Source organism: Macrobrachium nipponense, chromosome 14 (assembly GCF_015104395.2).
Source record: "Macrobrachium nipponense isolate FS-2020 chromosome 14, ASM1510439v2, whole genome shotgun sequence".
Classification (NCBI taxonomy): Eukaryota; Metazoa; Arthropoda; class Malacostraca; order Decapoda; family Palaemonidae; genus Macrobrachium; species Macrobrachium nipponense.
The window spans coordinates 38,349,820-38,370,369 of record NC_087207.1 but is presented as its reverse complement, the minus strand read 5'-3'; the positions used below and the strand labels follow the sequence as shown (position 1 = coordinate 38,370,369).

The 20,550-nt window shown below is 38.4% G+C and overlaps 1 protein-coding gene across 1 annotated transcript in view; it reads left to right on the top strand.

The window, feature by feature from the left end:
* LOC135226198 (probable G-protein coupled receptor Mth-like 1) overlaps positions 1–20,550 on the top strand; it is a 134,248-nt gene that overhangs the window by 4,957 nt on the left and 108,741 nt on the right. The window contains exons 4-5 of the mRNA XM_064265642.1: positions 691–862; positions 1,877–1,966. Of these exons, the coding sequence (XP_064121712.1) occupies positions 691–862; positions 1,877–1,966 (262 nt within the window). The remainder of the gene's footprint in view (positions 1–690; positions 863–1,876; positions 1,967–20,550) is intronic.

Genomic DNA, 20,550 nt, shown 5'->3' with positions numbered 1-20,550 from the left:
TTTCAGAAGAGGATTTTCTTATGTTTTTACGCTGTAAAAACCATATATGTTTTTGTATAACTGAATTCTTATATGCTTTGCCTTAATAGAATTCCCATATATATTCTGTATAATAAAACCTATAGATTTCGCATAATAGAGTTCCCATCTAATTCTATGATAAAAAAAGCCAAGTATTTTTTTTAATAATTCCATCATATAACACCAATATATTTCTTCTCAAAAGAATTCCCAAATGTTTAAAAAGAAAAGTTCATAGAAGTTAGACAAAACAGGATACGAATGATTAGTGAAAACAATATCAGGCTGAGACCAGCTAAGAAGAAGAAGAGGAAGAAGAAGAAGAAGAAGAAGAAGAAGAAAAATATTGTCAACATGACCTGAGGGAACTAATAAGAGACAGTCATTGACATCGACAGTTGTGGAGGACCTATCCATCCCTTGGGGTATCACTGAAATCTTGACAATGATTGATATTGCTTGATAAGTTGAAAGTATAAATCTGCAGAGGAAAATCTTATCTGAGTGTACCATTAGGTGAATGGAAAGACATGAATAGTGATGTCGTCATTCGGAAATTACTGCCTCTACGAGAAGCCATTAGTAAATCTAATTAATTCTTGCAGAAACGCGACAGTTATGCTGAATTTTATTTATTTATTCATTTATTTATTTATTTTTAACTTCCAGGTGAACTGGCGCAGTTCCTCTACTTCTATCTAGCCATAGCAACGTTGATCGCCCTGAGTCTCTGCATACTGGGTCACGTGACCTACATGCTGCGCCAAGCCGAGCCAGGAATGGGGTGTTGCCTACGCAAGAGCAAAGGTCCCCGAGCCTTCAACAGGAAGCATCTCTCGTTGTGAGTTTTTAGTTGCCTCAGAGCGTAAAATCTACCAAGGTTAGAGGGCTGCGAATTGGGATGTCGATCATCCACCCTCTAGTCATCAAACATACCAAATTGCAGCTCTCTAGCCTCAGTAGTTTTTATTTTGTTTAAGGTTAGCGTTAGCCATAATCATGCGTTTGGTAACGCTATAGGTGCCAACAACACAGGCCACCACCGGGCCATGGCTGATAATTTCCTGGGGCGTGGCTGAGAGTTTTATATAGCATTACATTGTACAGAAAACTAGATTTCTTTGGAGTATTTTTTACTGGTTTTATTTGGATATTATTTCAGGTGTTTTCAGTAAATTTCGGAAAAGAAGACATCGCCCTTTTTAGGTCACTTGAAATTTTGACCAAGAGGGGTCCTTTCTCTCTCTCTTTTTTATTTTATATTTTTTAGCTTAATTTTGACATCAAATAACTCTCGGTGAAGGATGAGGGATAATTTAGTTGAGTTTATGGCAGATGTCTAAATCAAATTTGGCAATAAGAGAAAAAGGATATTTAGGTCAACTCTGAAACTAGAGTTTTAAAACTTTGAAACTAGAATGTTAAAACTAAACTAAAGTTTTAAAATTCTGAAAGTAGAGTTTTAAAACTCTGAAAGTAGAGTTTTAAAATTCTGAAACTAGAGTTTTAAAACTCTGAAAACAGAGTTTTAAAATTCTAAAACGAGTTTTAAAACTCTGAAAACAGAGTTTTAAAATTCTGAAACTAGAGTTTTAAAACTCTGAAAACAGAGTTTTAAAATTCTGAAACGAGTTTTAAAACTCTGAAAACAGAGTTTTAAAATTCTGAAACTAGAATTTTTAAGTAAGTAGAAAAAGAGAAACAAGAAATCATATTCAATCATTTAATCAGTACGAAGAAAAAACGTAGCCTAATTTCCATCTAAATCAAGACAAACGGATGTGTAAAACGAGGACTCATAAGACCCAGATGAAGAACAAATTTCTAATATTTCTTATGTTCTCTTTTTTTTCAGATTTCGTCAGAGGCTGATGATCTTCGTCTTGATGGCCATCTGCTGGTCCGCAGAAGTACTTTCCCTGTGGATCCCGCCCAAGGACGCCTGGTGAGACTAGGCTCAGCTGCTTCGAATACTGTCTTCACAAACATTAAGCTACAAATGTCCTTTAATATCTAATTCGCTCTACCTCGGAACTAACATATTTTCATATGTGTTAACCGAAGGGGAATTTTGCTCAGTTGATAAATAAATTCGTCGGCTCATGGATTCGAACCACGGAAACCAAGAATTCAGTGCGAGCGGTGACGCGCTTTAACCCACAGGATTATCAAGATAGTCCTTGATAGTCCTGTGGGCTAAAGCGCGTAACTGTAAGTGCTGAAATCTTGGTTTCCGTGGTTCGAATCCATGGGCCGACGAATTTCTTGACAACTAAACAAAATTCCCCTTCGGTTAACATACATTCCAAGGTAGAGCGAATTTAATATTATGGAACATTTGTAGCTTAATGCTTTTATATGAATCATGGTGATGTGATATAATTGATTTCATTTATATATATATATATATATATATAATATATATATATATATATATATATATATATATATATATGTGTGTGTGTGTGTGTGTGTGTGTGTGTGTGTGTGTGTGTGTATTATACAGTTGTCACCAAACATTGAACCCAAATCAGCTTCCAATGGACTTAAATTACTTATCGTAATTTTCTGTAAATATTTTAACTTGAACACGACTATCATCTATGCACCGATTCCTTTTTCCTTTATCATCTGATTTATACAACTTTATACCTCACCTGATATTCAAATAACATCTCAGTGAAATGACGCAAAAGTACTTAAAAGTTATGACTCACTTTCCAATTAATGATGGAGAAGTTCTCAGCAACATCATAATGAAGGACACTGTGTACTCAAACACGGAACATTCGAGTTCAGTAAACATGACTCTAACGGAGCTTTGATTACTTTCAGGGTCGTCAACGACCTCCTCAATACACTTCAGTGAGTCATCGTGTTCATCATCTTCTTACTGAACAAGCAGAAGAGGCAGCTGGTGAAAGAGAGCTTGCTAAAGATATTCAAGAAGACCAAGAAGACACTGCAGAAAACCAACAGCAACACGAAGAGCACGGCTGGAAGCACCGAGCAGTCACAGAGGGAGATGGCGAATATGCCCTCAGGGACACAAGTGTCCTCCGGCGGGTATGGGAATCGCAGTCCTTGCCAAGCCCAAGGGAATGGTTCACCCGAGGGATGCAGCGGCGGTGTAGTCAACGAAGGGTACAGGCAAGAGCACGAAGAAAAGAAAAGAATGACAGCCACGTGTAGAGCCTAATGAAGTCTTTGACGACGGTGCCTCTAAAAGATTTGGTCTCAGCAAAGATAACTGAGCTCGTGGCAAGATTAGAGCCACAGACACGAAAGAAACGAACGTCAAGGGATGGTGGTTATGAGGGGTACCAGCAATGCCGATAGTCAAAGGGAGACTGAGACTCGGTTGTGTATAAAGACTCCATCACAGAGAATGCAGTAGTATTCTAGCTTTGCTTTGCGATGTGTAGACAGCATAAGACTTGAAATGAAATGAAGAACGTTTACTTGAATAACAATACAAGAGGTAATGTGGGGTTCATGTAGTGATGTCTATGAAATAGGAAAATCCCCAACGCCCAACCCGCCTATTGCCTATGTTGGTGTAGGCCGAAGAGGAGGAGGTATACAAAAAACGAAAGTGTTTTGCGGCATACCTCATAACTGTTACCACTAAGGTGTCCTTGCCCTAAGATTACCACTTTGTTTATCCCCAGTTACATCGTAGAGATGTTGTCAATCTTCCTTGCTGATGATGTAGTGACGATGCTCCTCCAGAAGAATCTGTCTGTCGATACCCAAAGATTCCGTCGAAATTCAGATTTCTGCATCTTGAGAATCACGAAGTAGAAAGCGAAGAATTTGGGATCTATCTTAGACATTGACCCCCGATGGCTTTTAACACGGTATGTATCCACCTTTGCGGCGTGTTTAGTACAGTCACATTGAGGAGGACCTTAAAAACATAAACAAACGACTGTAAATGTTGGAAAGATAATACGCCCCAAAAATTATAGTCCTAAAAACGACCCCCTGAACTTTGCTGGGGGTCACTACCTAAGAAATTTCCAGATTTTGCAGATCAACAGCTTTTATTAGCTGTTGATCTGTAAAATCCACTGACTCAGGATTTCGGGCAAAGCTTCACTGATCAGATCCTTTTTTCTTTGTACGATATCTATCTGAAATTGGACAGAGAAGTATTGAGGTGATGCATCACTGAAAGTACCGTGGGAGTGAATAGGCACTGCAGTCAAATAAGCAAAGACAATTAACTGTTGCTCTCTAGCATGTTATCGTGGAACGATCTTTCAATAGTATATATATATATATATATATATATATATATATATATATATATATATATATATATATCCTTTGTGGAATTTGCCCTGTGTATATAGTATATATATATATATATATATATATATATATATATATATATATATATAAATATATATATACTTCGTGGCATTTACTCTCATATATTCATATATATATATATATATATATATATATATATATATATATATATATATATATATAGTATATATATATATATATATATATATATATATATATATATAAATATACACAAATAAGGGTAAATGCTACGAAGGAAAAGTGAAACAACGGAGATGTTGGCAACCAAGGCCTTTCGCCACACGATCCTTTACTAGCTAGCTAGTACAGGACCGTGTGTCGAAAGGCCTAGCAACCATTTGGTTGTTTCACTTTTAGTTCGGTTTACTTATGTTCTTACCAAATCATAGGGCTAAGTAAAACACCAATGTATAGCTATATACAAAACAGATTTGTAAATACAATTAATTATACCTTAAAATAATTCAGTTCCTTCTCCCTCCACTATAAATCGACCTTTATATCTAGTCGAGCTTCCTCTAACCAACCTGTGGGAGACACAGAGCTTTTGAGGGGATCACAGGGACAGAAAAGGATTAATATTTCCCCCGAAGATGCATTGTTTGGCTGGTAAAGTGGTTAGTATCGTGGAATGCCACTCAGATGTCGAGAGTTTGCGTCTCCCCCAGGGAGATGAAAAACCACTGACTCTGTAGCATGCTCAGATACTGCTGCAGTGTGGGGTCCGTGGTGGAAGGTTGAAACCAACATTCTTTGGAAGCTTGAATTCCAAGTCAATGGCCCCTTTGGTGTGTTTGTTCCATGTGAATAAGTTTCATCTACTGAAATATCAATAGATAATTTATACATAGTCGTAAATCAATATAAGGGTATTTTTGCTTATCAAGCAAGTTCCCTCTGAACAGAACTGTAAAATATGTCTTAAAAGAAAGTGTGGTGATGAATTGTTAATCTCAGCTTTTTCCGCTTAGAGACAGGAGGGCTTAGTGACAAGCGCTTGATTCCTCGAAGAATGCTGAAATGAAAAAACAGTCAGAATTGGTGACCATGCGATATGAGGTTGACGAACTTTTAGAGATCACATGACTGGGACTTGCGATGTGCTCGGTTGCTATGGCATTCCAAAAGGCATGTCCGTGTGTCTGTGTGTGTGTTCGTAGCGTGTGGTGTATGGGGCGTAACGTTACGAGACGCAAAAGAAGAGGGGACACTCTTTGATTACCTGTGTCGTGGCATAGAACACATTTGGAGAGGGTTCGAGGACACACACATCGCAAGGTAGAGTAACAAATGTATATAAGTGAAATTCAACAGATAGATAATCAATAATATAAACTTAATCAAATTTGCCCCTAAAACTAAAGAAATAAATATATAGAGTGCTAAGGCTCGGAAACACGCACTAGACCTACACATGACCTACATGATTACTACCCTGCATCAGAAGTTTCAAGGTAGCATCTGAAATGACCCAACGCACACACCAGACTCCTGGGGTCGTTTACAAGTTTCTCAGCTCTTTCTTTCATCATTTTAAAAAACATTTTGGTAAATACATTCTCAAAAAAACGCACACACCACGAATTCCTTTACAAAGTATGTGTGGCTTTCCTCTCTCTCTCTCTCTCTCTCTCTCTCTCTCTCTCTCTCTCTCTCTCTCTCTCTCCAGCAAGCCTCGGAGCCATCTGGAGAGAGTTTGCATCGGTAATGCCACATAGAGTCTCGACATCTCGCATAAATGCATTTCCCACAACAAAACTCGAAAATGAAAATGAGAGTAACATTCAAAGGGATGCGATGCTGGTCGGAGAGGACTGCGCTTTCACAGAAAGCCGAGTTCATTCACAAGAGCCACCAGTGTCCTGTTTTCGGCGAATCATTTGAGATGCGGTTGCTATAGTAGATTCACATCAACAGTGTATTTGACGTCTAGGCCAGTCCCTTACGACGCTTCTGATTGGCTGTTGATAAGCCAGTCAGAGGGCTGGAAACTGTCAGTCTTTCGAGAGAGTTCACATATGCAGGATGTATGTTCCACTTATCCTGCAACACGTATACCTATGTGAACTCTCGAGAGACTGATTTTCCAGCCCTGTGATTGGCTTATCAACAGCCAATCAGGAGCGTCGTAAAGGAATGGCCTAGACTTTAAATGCACGGCTGATGTGAATCTACTGTAGCACCACGTTCTTTTCCCCTTAATAGCCACCCACGACAGTCAGGTGACTACCAGACGACATTGTTATTTTGGAAAAAGAAATCGAGAGAAATGATTTCGTTTTTTCATTCTAAATATCTCACCTTGGTTTGTTGGTTAATTGGATGGTTGATTGGTTGGTTGCTTGGTTGGTTGATTGGTTGGATGCTTTGTTGATTGATTGCTTGGTTGGTTGGTTGGATGGTTGGCTGGTTGATTGGTTGGTTGCTTGGTTGCTTTGTTGGTTGATTGGTTGGTTGATTGGTTGCTTACTTGCTTGATTGGTTTGTTGTTTGATTGCTTGGTTACTTGATTGCTTGGCTGATTGGTTCCTTGATTGGTTGGTTGGTTGGTTGCTTGGGTGAGTGAAGTGATCCACGCAAGATATCTAAAACCCTTCTGCATTTTATCTCTATTTAAGCAAGAGCCTGTGCTAGCATATGGCATACTGCCGGCTCCATCCAAACCAGTCAACCAAAGATCAGTGATAAACACCATAAACTTATTGTATTGAAATTACAATAAACACTGGAAAAATAATATAAAAACATACAAAAAATACAATGAATGATGTACCTAGTCGTTAGGTGACTGTGATTGTGCCAGCAGATATTAATAGCATATCTTAATATTATCAAGTCTATGAGCAACTATTTGTAACATTTTTTTCTTTACTGCTATGCAGAGGTTACTCAGAAAGGCCATTCACTTTGCCGGACCTACCAGAGACAAGGAAAAGAATTTGGTAAAGGAACAAACGTGGGACTTAACACCAAAGGAGGAGCCAGAGTCACCTTTTAAAAGATGGAAGACTGTGATGGTTAAGGAAAACGTGAGCAACAAGAAAATTCCAGAGGTAGGCCACGAGAGATCTTCTATGAAAATATGAGTTGGAATATAAGGAGTGATTGTTACGCTAACTCTCCTTTTTGGAAGTGAAGTGTAGATGCTGAATGAAAAGGAAAGAAAACGGTGGAAGGTATTGAGGGAAATTAGGTCTCAAAGCGTTGTAAATGAAGGGATACAATAAAGATGTGGTTTAAAGGTTAGCAATTGGAAAATGATAGCCAAGGGGCTTTTAGGGAATGTAGGAAGGAAAAGGAGGCTGACAGACTGTTAGAATAGAAAGCCTTTATTATCCGGGAAGCGAGAGAGCAAATGCTAGGCACAGGTGAGTGGCGCAGTGAGTGTGCAAATAGGGGTTGATACGCTGCTGATGAGCCTCCTCTGTGGACATTCTGTGTGTATATGATGTGGATGTTTATTTCTCTACACGGTAATGCATCCTTCATTCAGCAGTCAAAGCATGGATGTGGTAGTGACTGCATTATTTGATTGCGGAGGCAACACCTGAGATGGACTGGAGTGAAGGTCAGCGTCAACGGGGTACTCTGCGTGGGTGGGGTTTTTTGGGGGGTGATAGGAGAGGGGTGGGGAGAATTTGATGTCAACTTATGTGCCTTGTCTATGAAATGTTTTAAAACAGCATTAGTTTTTAGTAAACCGGAATATCTTGTTATTAAAAAACGAAGTAAGCTATAAATTGAGTGATGAAGTTATTTTATACTGATCTTCAATAATGATGATAAAACACCGAAAATTGAGGAAATGCTGAATGCTGCCGTGTATACGCTAATACAGAAGGCAGATTGCAATGATGCATGTTGCTTTATACGTCAGCTCCTCCTCTCTAAAAAAAAAAAAAAAGAAAAAGAGGAAAGCTGTCCGCCTCCAATGGCCAACTCGCACATCCAAACAGGTTTTAGACTTACTGGTCCTGCCTTTGTTTACAAACTGCAAAATCGAGCTTTTTTTTCCTAGTTATTTAAAAAAAAGAGAAAAAAAAAGTGGTGACCTTACAAATGCCTCAAGTTCTTGCACTGAGAACCTTAATTATTACGTTGCAGCCTCGGTGTTATACGTGGGGAAAATAGATAATAGATAGACCATCATTATATTTCATATAAGAAAAAAATGTGAAAGATATGAATTTGGTTGGTGTTGCTCATGGCTTAGGCCTAACGAGGAAGGCGCACCGACGGAGCTTAATATTTCCTATAATCAGCTGATCCAGAGAGTTGATGATAAGATGTCGCCTCAGGCCCCAGAGAGAGAGAGAACAGAAGAGATGCCTGGAAACTGGATGGATTGTCAAAGGAGCCAAAATTTAAAGCTAACTGGAATAATGGCGGATTAACCCGCCAAAAGTTACAGGAAAATGGAAAGACGATGACATTTTATGCATTGCTAAGGGTTTCGAAAGTCATTTTTAGCTTTTTATCTTTTGCATTAATATATTTTATTTATGTAACTGTCGATTTTAATTACATAAAAGTTTATCACGATAATGCGAACTTCTCAGTAATGCCTACGATATCACTTTTTTTCGATTTTCCCGTAACTTTTGGCAGTTTCGTAACCATTATTTCAGTTGCCTTCAAATTTTGGCTCCTTTGATGATCCATCTACTTTCCAAGCAGCATATTAATGAAGGCTTATTTACATAATTGTGGATTTTCGTTATGGGCATTCTCACAGAAGCAAGTGCGTGCTACTCGTTACGGGGAGAGATTTCATCCATTCCTGGCAATCAACCTTTTCCTTCATCAGGGCTTAGGTAAGAGGGATTTGATTCTATGAGATTTTTTTTTTGCTTATTCGGGGGGTAAGCCTACAAACTGCTTGTCAATTTGGGAATAATTCGCATCCTATATATATGTAAATTTAAACAGTGAAGTGTTGACCGACGAATCGTTTCGTACAGTTGGGGAAGATGACTGCCTATTAAGGAGAAATATGAGAATTAGGACTCTGTCTACTAAAGGTTCTGAAGGGTAATGAATGTTAGTCGACGCTGGCTTTAGTCAACGCGTGGATGGGTGACCGTCGAGAAGTGCCAGACTATGTCAACAAGTAAGCTCCTTCAATTTTGGGCAAGTAATAGGGCCAGCAATGTCATCCCAAAATCTCAAAAAGGTGCCACTAGCCACAACCACTTTTATGAGAGATGGAATGATTACTAGATTATATATATATATATATATATATATATATATATATTATATATATATATATATGTATATATATACATACATATATATATATATATATATATATATATATATATATATTATATATAATTTGCTTAGTTATTGATTATTTCAACACTAACAACTGTACAACAACAAAAACAACAACAGCTCCTACTACTGTAGATATAGATAAGTGCCCTCCCACCCCCAAACCCATGAAAGACTTTTCTAGATCTATCACTGGATTGAACGAGCGTCTTTTTAATACATTCTGACAAGAAATATAATGACAATGCATTTCGGACATCAATAACCGGAGGTATACCTACGTCAGGGTACGCAATGATATGCAATCAGAAAGCCCAAATGCAGGAAGGAATGAGGTTAAGGGAGGGGCGGGGTGTTCGTCAAACTGAAGCCTGTAGGAAGCATTTGCCTCAAAGAAAGGAAAGGACATTCTCTGTTAAAATGACTAATCGGGATTGTACGTAAATTCTACGATTTCACTCGCTCTAGCTCGACAGGGTTTGACTCATTTGTTTTTCCTTCCTGGTGAGTGTCTCTAAATGCATTGCATTACACCGTTTAATCTGTCCTTGCGCTTGTTATAGGAAGGTTTTATATACATACGTATATTACGGGCAAAACCCAGAATCGGACAAAGTGGGAATAGTTCGGTCAATTCAGGAAATGGCGGAGACGTGGGGCTAATGACCGCTGATGCGAGACTGTCCGGTAGGTGGCACTTTTCGCTTCCGGTGTGATGGTCACTTGCACGTAGGTAGCAAGAAAGGATAGGCATTCGAATATCTACTACTTATCGGAGAAGGTCACACGCCTCTGTGACTTGTTCTTCTTCTCCTGACACGGAGGGTTCATGGTGAGTACTGGAGTGATTCTTCGTGTTTGTATAGTTGTAGGCCTATTCTCCAGGCACTTTCGAGACTGATAAAGAGATTGCATCAAGTGTGAAAGTATACTTGATACAAAAAATCCCGAAAGGAAGAAAAGATCGGCCATGACCCACTTTGGCTGATTTTGGGGTTTGGCCGTAACATATGTACACACACACACACACACACACACACACACACACACATATATATATATATATATAAATATGAATAATTATAACATCACCGTGATTCATATATATCATTCGAGCTACAAATGTCCTTTAATATCTAATTCGCTCTACCTCGGAATTGATATATTTTCATATATGTACCGAAGGGGAATTTTTAGTTGATAATAATTTCGTCCCCTCATGGGATCGAACCACCGTCCAGTGGCCGGGAACGAAATCAGGACGGACAGTGACGTTATCAAGTCGGCCATCAGAGAGGCTATAAGCTTATATCGATTCTGACCTTACAAATCACCGTCGAACTCGGTGTTTTCGTAATTAGAATCGATATGAAACCCCCTCTACCATGTTAGCCAATTCGAACTTTTGACCCACGTAGCCTTGTTATGAATAATTATCACATCACCGTGATTCATATATATCATTCGAGCTACAAATGTCCATTAATATCTAATTTGCTCTACCTCGGAACTGATATATTTTCATATATGTACTGAAGGGGAATTTTCAGTTGATAATAATTTCATCCCCTCATGGGATCGAACCACCGTCCAGTGGACGGGAATGAAATCAGGACGGACAGTGACATAATCAAGTCGGCCAACAGGGAGGCTATAATTATATATATATATATATATATATATATATATATATATATATGTGTGTGTGTGTGTGTGTGTGTGTGTGTGTGTGTATAGTACTGGTAATCTTCTTAGGCACGAAGATATAGTAATTCAGTTGTATTCCACATAGGAAAATGAAAATGGTATGTCTCAAAAAATGCCCAACAGTTTCGTCCTCCAATGGACCTCTTCTGGGAGTGTTTATTAAGGAAAGAGAAAAAGTTTACAGTGCCTGTAGCCAAGAAAGGCCTAAAATTTTTAAACTTACAGTTACCAAAAACTAGTAGTTTGAACTACACACTATTCAGCAGTAAAATAACAATAAAACAATAATAGCAGTTGAACAGATGAAAAATACCAAAATATCTAACGAGATAATACATCCATTATTTCATCATCTTTTGGAGTTTTCCTGATCAATCTGTTTACAAAATCTAAATTATTTTCAACATGAGAATCAGATATTTTACCAAAGTGTTTGCAATAATGTTACTAAGAATTAAGAAAGTTTGTAAGATCCTATGCAAGTGCGGTAGTTTTTATATAGGACAATCTGGGAAGACACTCGAAAAACGCATTTTAAGTCATAAATATAATATACGAACAAATAATACAAGCAATGCCTTATGTGTTCATAGCAGTATGTGTAATGTACCGATTGACTGGCTCGGGTCAAAGATTTTGTTTAAGAGCACAGGTTTTATTGACAGAAATTTGATAGAGACAGCTTGCATTGTTCACAAAGGAAAAAATTTTAATTTACCGCCTGGTTTGTATAAATTAGATCCTTTTATCTTACCTGTCATGAAACGTCAGTACAAATTGGATAATGTTATCCATTAACTATCATATAGTATATGCTTGTTAATATGTACTGTATGTTATGCTGTTTCAAATAGATGTATTACCTCGTTAGATATTTTGGTATTTTTCATTTCTTCAACTGCTATTATTGTTTTCTTGTTATTTTACTGCTGAATAGTGTGTAGTTTAAACTACTAATTTTTGGTAACTGTATGTTTAAAAATTTTAGGCCTTTCTTGGTTACAGGCACTGTAAACTTGATCTCTTTCCTTAATAAACGCTCCAAGAAGAGGTCCATTGGAGGACGAAACTGTTGGGTATTTATTGAGACATACCATTTTCCTTTGTGGAATACAACTTAATATATATATATATATATATATATAATATATATATATATATATATATATATATATATATATATATATATATATATATATGTCAGTAAAAACATCCACCCCACACACACACACACACATATATATATATATATATATATATAGTATATATAATATATATATATTCTATATTATATATATATACATACAGATATATATACATATATATTAATATATATATATATATATATATATATATATAGATATATATAATTAGTATACATACTATATATACAATATATAATATATATATATATATAATAATAATTAATTATATATTATTATATTATATATATATATATATATATATATATATATACAGTAGTACCTCGGGATACGAAAGGCTCTACTTACGAAAAACTCGAGATACAAAAGCCAATGCAAAAAATTTTACTGCTCTACATACGAAAAGTTTTCAAGATACGAAAGGTTGTTGCTGTAAAGTCCCGAGATTTGCCCGGACCACTGAGAACAATTTTAAAACTCCCGCGCCGCCAACTGAGTAAACTCGCCACCATCCTCCCGCTGTCCCATAGGTTCCTGATGCTAGTCACCCCATAAGGTCCTGCTCTCCTATTGGTCAGCATCTACCCTTTGTGCTTTAAGTATTCTATTGGTAAAAGGATGCTGTAAATTTAAAAACTTATTCATGCAATACATTTAATAAAAAAAAACATTAGGTAAAGATAGAATAAAGAATAGAAATGAATGGTTATTATACTGTTTTGGTAGTTTCAGTAGTTGAAGAGAGATAATGAAAATTTATGGCTTACTGTGTAAAGTGATTGCTTGGCGATAGTCGATACTCGTAAGTGCTGGATGTAAACAGACGTTTGGAAGTTTTTTTTTTTTTGTTTATTATAGTTTATGGTTACTTAATAATTATTTGAAATGAGTACATGCAATACATTTAATAAAAATATTGTGAATTAGATATCATAAAATATAAAATAAATCAGACTGCCAACAAATACGTATTTTTTAGAATTCTTCTTCTGTTTCATTATTACGTTACGTTTATGTATGTTTTATTATAGCTGTCAGTAACTTGGTATCTCCATTAGGTAAAAGATAGAATAAAGAATAGAAATGGAATGGTTATTATACTGTTTGGTAGTTTCATTACTTGAAGAGAGATACTAATGACAATTTATGGCTTACTGTGTGCTAGGAAAAATGATTGCTTGGCGCTCGTTCGCTACTCGTAAGACGGGTAAGAGCTGAATGTAAACAAATCGATTGGAAGGTTTGTTTTTTGTTTGTTTGTGTATATAGTTAATGATTAATTAATAATTATTTGAAATGAGTACATACTGAATATTTATACATTTTATTGGCATATTCTAAGCTTTTAGCTCTTAGGTTTAGATGTCAGAATCATAGACTAGGCTACAGTAGCAACGGCTAACATAGGCTAGCTTATTGCCTAAGCGAAGGGAACTATTGATAAAGTCCTAATATATGCAGTAAAAAATGGGGTTGAACATTACATGCAGTTGAATATTACTCAAGTATGTACAGTATTTTGCCTTTTTGGAGTCACATTTCTTCCGTCGGATCGGCGTCGTAACCCTAGAACATGTGTTTTAGGCCTGGAAATATAATTTACTGGGGTGTTTTTGGAGGGCTTGGAACGGGATTAGCTCCATTTTTACATGTAAAATGTGTTTCAAGATACGAAAACATCATGATACGAAGGCCGCCTCGGAACGGATTAATTCGTATCTCGAGGTACCACTGTATTTATATATATATATATATATATATATATTATATATATATATATATATATATATATATATGTGTGTGTGTGTGTGTGTGTGTGTGTGTGTAATATGTGTGCGTGTATATGTATATTTATATAGATGTATATAATACATTCATACACAGATAGACATGGGTGGATATATATACATACATACATATATATATATATATATATATATATATATATATATATATATATATATATATACTATATATATATATATAGAGATATATAGAGAGAGAGAGAGAGAGAGAGAGAGAGAGAGAGAGAGAGAGAGAGAGAGAGAGAGAGAGAGATTATGCAACAGCAAGGAGTGAAAGATTCTTTGCAGGCCACAGCTACATCCGGTCAGCAGTGTCATGTGTCTCAACAACCGACACCAGAGGTCAGGTGAAAGTTGCTCTTGAGTGAATTTAGACCTAGTGTTAATTCTTTTATTTTATCTGTTAATCTAGCTGAGACGGCCATGGTTTATGAAATCCAGAAGAAGAAAGAATTCCAAAATTCCCAGTATTAATTGTATGTAGGTCAGGACTTTTTCCGTTGGCTTCTTGGCCTCATTGTGACCCATTCCCATTGTGGATTGAGGGCAAGAACGGAATTTCGAACGCCCAAGCCCTTCTCTCTTATCCGGTCTTGGGAGAGGCATCAAGATACAGACTTTCATGTCGGTATTGATCACAGTTACATGCAAGTCACGAACTCGAGAATGTGGAACAGTCTACTTTCCTCTGTGTTCCTCAGTCATCTCAAACTTTTGATTTTAATGGCCAAGTTGGACTTCTTCGAGGTAAACGAAGGCAAACAATCCTTATCAGTTTAGAATGGGAATGTTTTCGAATTATTGTCTTCATTTTCACGCAAGTTTTGGCTGATTTTTCTGTTTTGTGTGTGTGTTTGTGTGTGTGTGTTTTAATCATCAACACATTATTTCCCCAGGAGTGATCACCTGCGAAAGGAGACAAAGCTCAGTAGCTTGAGCAGAAAGATCAGTTTTTCCATCACCATCACCAGCCTTCCAAAATGTCGCCTACGTTCCCTCTCTTCCTTTGTTTCCTCATTGTCACCACAAGTGTCCGCTCGATGCCTTCATCTGCTCAAAAGTCCCCGACGAGAAAATCTCCCACAGAAGTCGTGGACTGGAATCGCGTCACCAACGATGCTACATCGCTAGATTCATCGCCACTTTCCCCGACAGTAGTGGAGGGGGAAACACTACCCTATGTTATTCCAAATAGGACAGAATCGCTGCTCATCTCAACCATAACATCATCAGCGAATGAAACTTATTCCAGCGTAATTAGTCCTACAAAGCGAGAGGCTTCTGATAGCTCTACAACAACCGGAGAAACTCTGACCAATGGTACAGAGGGAGAAGTTTCCACTAGTCCAACCAAGGAACCTCTTCTGGTCGACGCTACAGAGGAAGAAGTTCCTCTCAGTCGTACTACAAATGGAGTAAATGAAGAGGCCCCTTTCATCAACGGCACACCTTCCCTGACAGAAAAAAGTTCGCCTATTATAAAGTCTTTAGGAAGAGAGGGTCGTATTAGCAATGGCGTTTTATTCAGTGATGAAACACAGGCTTTTACAAATAAAATTTCAGCATCACAGTTAGAGGAGGGTCCCTTTCAGGAAACTTCCCAGCAGCCAAAGCCGCATCACCAGGAAGAGAAAATACTCGCTTCCGCTGTACCCACCAGAGAAGTGACAAAGGCCACATTTACGCCTCCCGTCATAGCTAAGAAGTGCTGTGAGAGCAACGAATTCTGGGATGGCATCAACTGCGTTGCTGGAACAAATCCACTTCCCTTTGGTCCTTTTACAGGTACTACACAGGATTCAGAATCTGGTCATTACAATTTTACTTGGGAAACGAAGATTCCGAACTGCCCAGAAGATTTTAAATACCAAGTTATCAGGTTTCCTGGAGAGGACGCCTCTTTGAGAGCAAACAAGACTCACAGCTACTTGGAGTGGACTGAATTATCCCTGACCAGGCAAACCACTCAGTACTGTATCGGTCAGCAACAAGATGGCGATTACTCTGCTGTTACGTGTAAGGCAGATGAGGAGAAAGTAAGTTGTACTGTATAAAACTATACAACGCTCCCAGTCTTTATATTCATATTTCATAACTTAGGTTTGCAATTTTATTTTCCTTTTTTAATTGTTGTTTCTTGACCGAAGATATTCGGCCGCTGATCACACTTGAGATTTTAGTATCATTTCATGTTGTTTTGGTTTGTGTTCAGTTCTTGATGTCCAAAATGAACAATTGTTTGGCACTATCAGTGCAAAGCTTATTGCTAATTGTAAAAAGGTGATATAACTTGCAAGATTGTATTGTTACTCAATGTCATGAGGTTTATGCTTTAAAGGAAACTTCTATAAATGTTTAGAATTAAACACTCGCGTACTTTGTTTTGAGTTCAAAGAAAGAATTACTCTTAGAGCAAAACTTAGTAAGGTTACTTCAGTTAATATCTCTGCAGATATCTCAGTAACTATACTTTGTTTTTTTCCATCTGTTCATCCGCCTGTGGTCTTTTCGCATGGTAACACTGGGTCCCGGGCTTTAGATAGTTACATTTAGCTTACATTCAACAATAATTTCGAATATTAATTGTGTAATTCGCATACTGTAAATTATTAAAACACTTTAAAGTTGCAAATGTACACCCAGATATCCTTTTATTTACCTAAAACTTATACATAGCGTAACTATCTAAAGCCCTGGACGCAGTGTTACCATACGTAAACAACACAGGCGGGTGGACAGATGGAAAAAAAACAGAGTATAGTCTTGTAATGATATGTAATATTGGGTCATTCCTGAGTACTCTACTAAAAAATGCATTAGGTCATAGTGTGCGTAGAAAATAGCAATATGGGATTTATCATAAGCGAAGATTCCAGTCCACATGCATTAATTACAGGTATGCAACGGAGGCACCTGCATAAGGAAGTGCTGCCCTCAAGGAGAAGTCAAATCTTACGCTAATTGCAAACCTGGAAACTCTACCGAAAATTGCAAAGAAGGTATGCTGTTCCTGTGGAACATTCGCGTCTCTGAATGTATATCCTTGGCTGTGATTATCTAATGTTTTGATTAGTACTACCTGTTGATACCTCCTAAAATTCCATTTTTCCCCACCAGCTACTTGAGAATAGAAAACCTCTCTTCAGCTTACGTGATTGCATGATCTCGCTGACGAATGCTGCGCTTTTAAAACATATGAAAGGCAGACGAGTTATCTGCAGGATTGATCTCAGAAACTCCTTTGTTATCCATTCCATCTCATTTCAGCCGCGGAAAATACGAGTATCGTGGGGTACTGGGTGGTCTTCCTGGCACTCATCGGGATGATCATCTCCATCCTTTGTCTGGCCTTTCTGATTCTCCTCCACTTCTTCACGAAGCTCTTGAACCTCCAAGGTTACTGCATCCTCTGCTACTCGATCTCGCTCCTGCTGGCGTACGTCGGGTTCTTCATGATTCTCACGAATTCGAGGCAAACGGACAATATGCACTGCGTTTTCAATGGTGAGATTTTCCAGGTGGTTTAACCGAACTTTAACATTTCGGCTCTCTCTCTCTCTCTCTCTCTCTCTCTCTCTCTCTCTCTCTCTCTCTCTCTCTCTCTCTCTCTCTAATGGGAACTTCTTTAAATACTAGATATGTGACACATGGAATAAACTGCCACCAGAAGTTGTAAACAGCAACAGTGTGGAAGAGTTTAAAAGAAAGCTAGACAAAATCATTAGGAAACTGTGAATGCACAGTGAAACCTGCTCCTACAGATAAGTGAGCACAATATGTCTCCTCGGATGGACTAAGAAGTCTTTGAGACATCCTAATCCTTGTAACTATCTCTCTCTCTCTCTCTCTCTCTCTCCTCTCTCTCTCTCTCTCTCGTTGCATCATAAACCAGTAGATGAAAAGACCCCATATAGACTCCACTTTTCTAACCCCGCCTCCCCACCCCCCAAGGGACGTGGCTACCCCCCCTCCCCCTCCTAATAAGCTCATGTACGTACGTGAGGCCTAAAAAGGGGCGGGGCAACCCCCAAAACCCCCCAAAAGGGGCGTGGCCACCCTGACCCCATATATAGACTCCACTAGTCTGGGGGGCGTGGCCACCCCTGACCCCAAATTGACTCCATTTGTATGATAAACTCATGTACGTACATGAGCTCATAATTGACTCCATTTGTCTTACAAGCTCATGTACGTACATGAGCTCATATTAGGGGGCGTGGCCCCCCTAACCCCAAATAGACTCCACTTATCTTATAAGTTGATATACGTAGATGAGGTGTAAAAGGGGGTGTGGCCACCCTTGACCCCAAATCGACTCCACATTATTGATGAGCTCATGTACGTACATGAGGTCGAAAAGGGGGTTGGGGGCGTGGCCAACTGTAACTCTACGGGAATAAAACCAACATTTTAACCCGCCACCACCGACCCCAAATTAACTCCACTTTTCTACACCTGTGACGTCACGTAACTCTAAGGGAATAAAACCATCATTTCAACCCCCACCCCAAATCGACTCCACTTTTCTACCCCTGTGACGTCACGTAACTCTCCGGGAATAAAACCATCTTTTCAACCCCCAACCCCAAATCGACTTCACTTTTCTACCCCTGTGACGTCACGTAACTCTCCGGGAATAAAACCATCTTTTCAACCCCCAACCCCAAATCGACTCCACTTTTCTACCCCTGTGACGTCACGTAACTCTCCGGGAATAAAACCATCCTTTCAACCCCCAACCCCAAATTGACTCCACTTTTCTACCCCTGTGACGTCACGTAACTCTCCGGGAATAAAACCATCCCTTCAACCCCCGACCCCAAATTGACTCCACCTTTCCTAACCCCCTGTGACGTCACGTAACTCTCCGGGAATAAAACCAACATTTCAACCCCTGACCCCAAATTGACTCCACTTTTCTACCCCTGTGACGTCACGTAACTCTCCGGGAATAAAACCATCCTTTCAACCCCCCATCCCAAATTGACTCCACCTTTCCTACCCCCCTGTGACGTCACGTAACTCTACGGGAAGGATTTTTTGCGACTCATGCCTCATTTAATTGTTTTCAACGTAACCTGGGCGTTTACCTCATCCTCCTCCTATAAAATCTCTAAATTTATATATGCACATTGCGAATATAGTCTCTCTCTCTCTCTCTCTCTCTCTCTCTCTCTTCTCTCTCTCTCTCTCTCCCCTCACCTCCTCCCTATCTATCAGCCGTTACATTTTGTTGATATATATATATAAATATGCACAGCTGCTTAGATATTCAGAGCATCATGATAAAAGGATATTTGGCGACTGACTTCATCCTCATGTGATACATATATTTATCAATTTGATATCTCCCCCAATAACCATCAAGGTCAATGTTATCTGATGATGAATCACGCACACACACACACACACACGAAGAAACGAGACCTTGTCCCCATATCTGCCAAGCTGACTTCACCCCCACATGAAATTTTATTTATCATAGAATTTGAGTCATAATCTCCATACCGAATACGAGGACAAAGGTACACATTTCAATTTTGTTTATTTATTATACCGAGTATAAAAGAGGTTGAAAAATCAAATTACAGATGGAATTGTTATTTTATATTTGTAACCAATGCTAAATACAGGGGAATGAATTAATATTCCATACAAATACATACATTAGAAAAAACTGTACAAACACGAACGCGATAATATACGCATTCGCTTTTTCAAAAACCAATACTTCAACGAAACATCACGGACTACTATATATTTTCTAACCTGTTCCTTCACATCACAGCCCTAGTATATACCACAAACATCTTCTCCAGCACTTTCCCGACCGTGTATCAAAGACGACATTTCATCTAACACCTCAAAGCTTTTAAATTTAGCTAACAAGTTTTTCACTAACTTGCACGAGGAGGTTGATGAAGCCATGGCGAGAGTTCACGTCTTGATGTGACAATCCTTCAAGAGATAATGAGCTACGAAAGACCCGCAACCCGAGACCTCTCTATCACAATCACTGATTACAAACCAGTTGTGACGAAGCATCAAGTCTTATCATTCCCTCACGCCAAAGGTCATCCACACATGACTCATTTTATCAAAATCAGTATCACATGACTAAACAGCTCCGGTATCATTGTTCCTAAAATATTAATAAGCCACCCACACACTAGCCATCTTGTTTTTCGCATGTCCCGCCCTCATTCCCACCCCCTCCTCCTCCTCCTCCCCATTCCTCC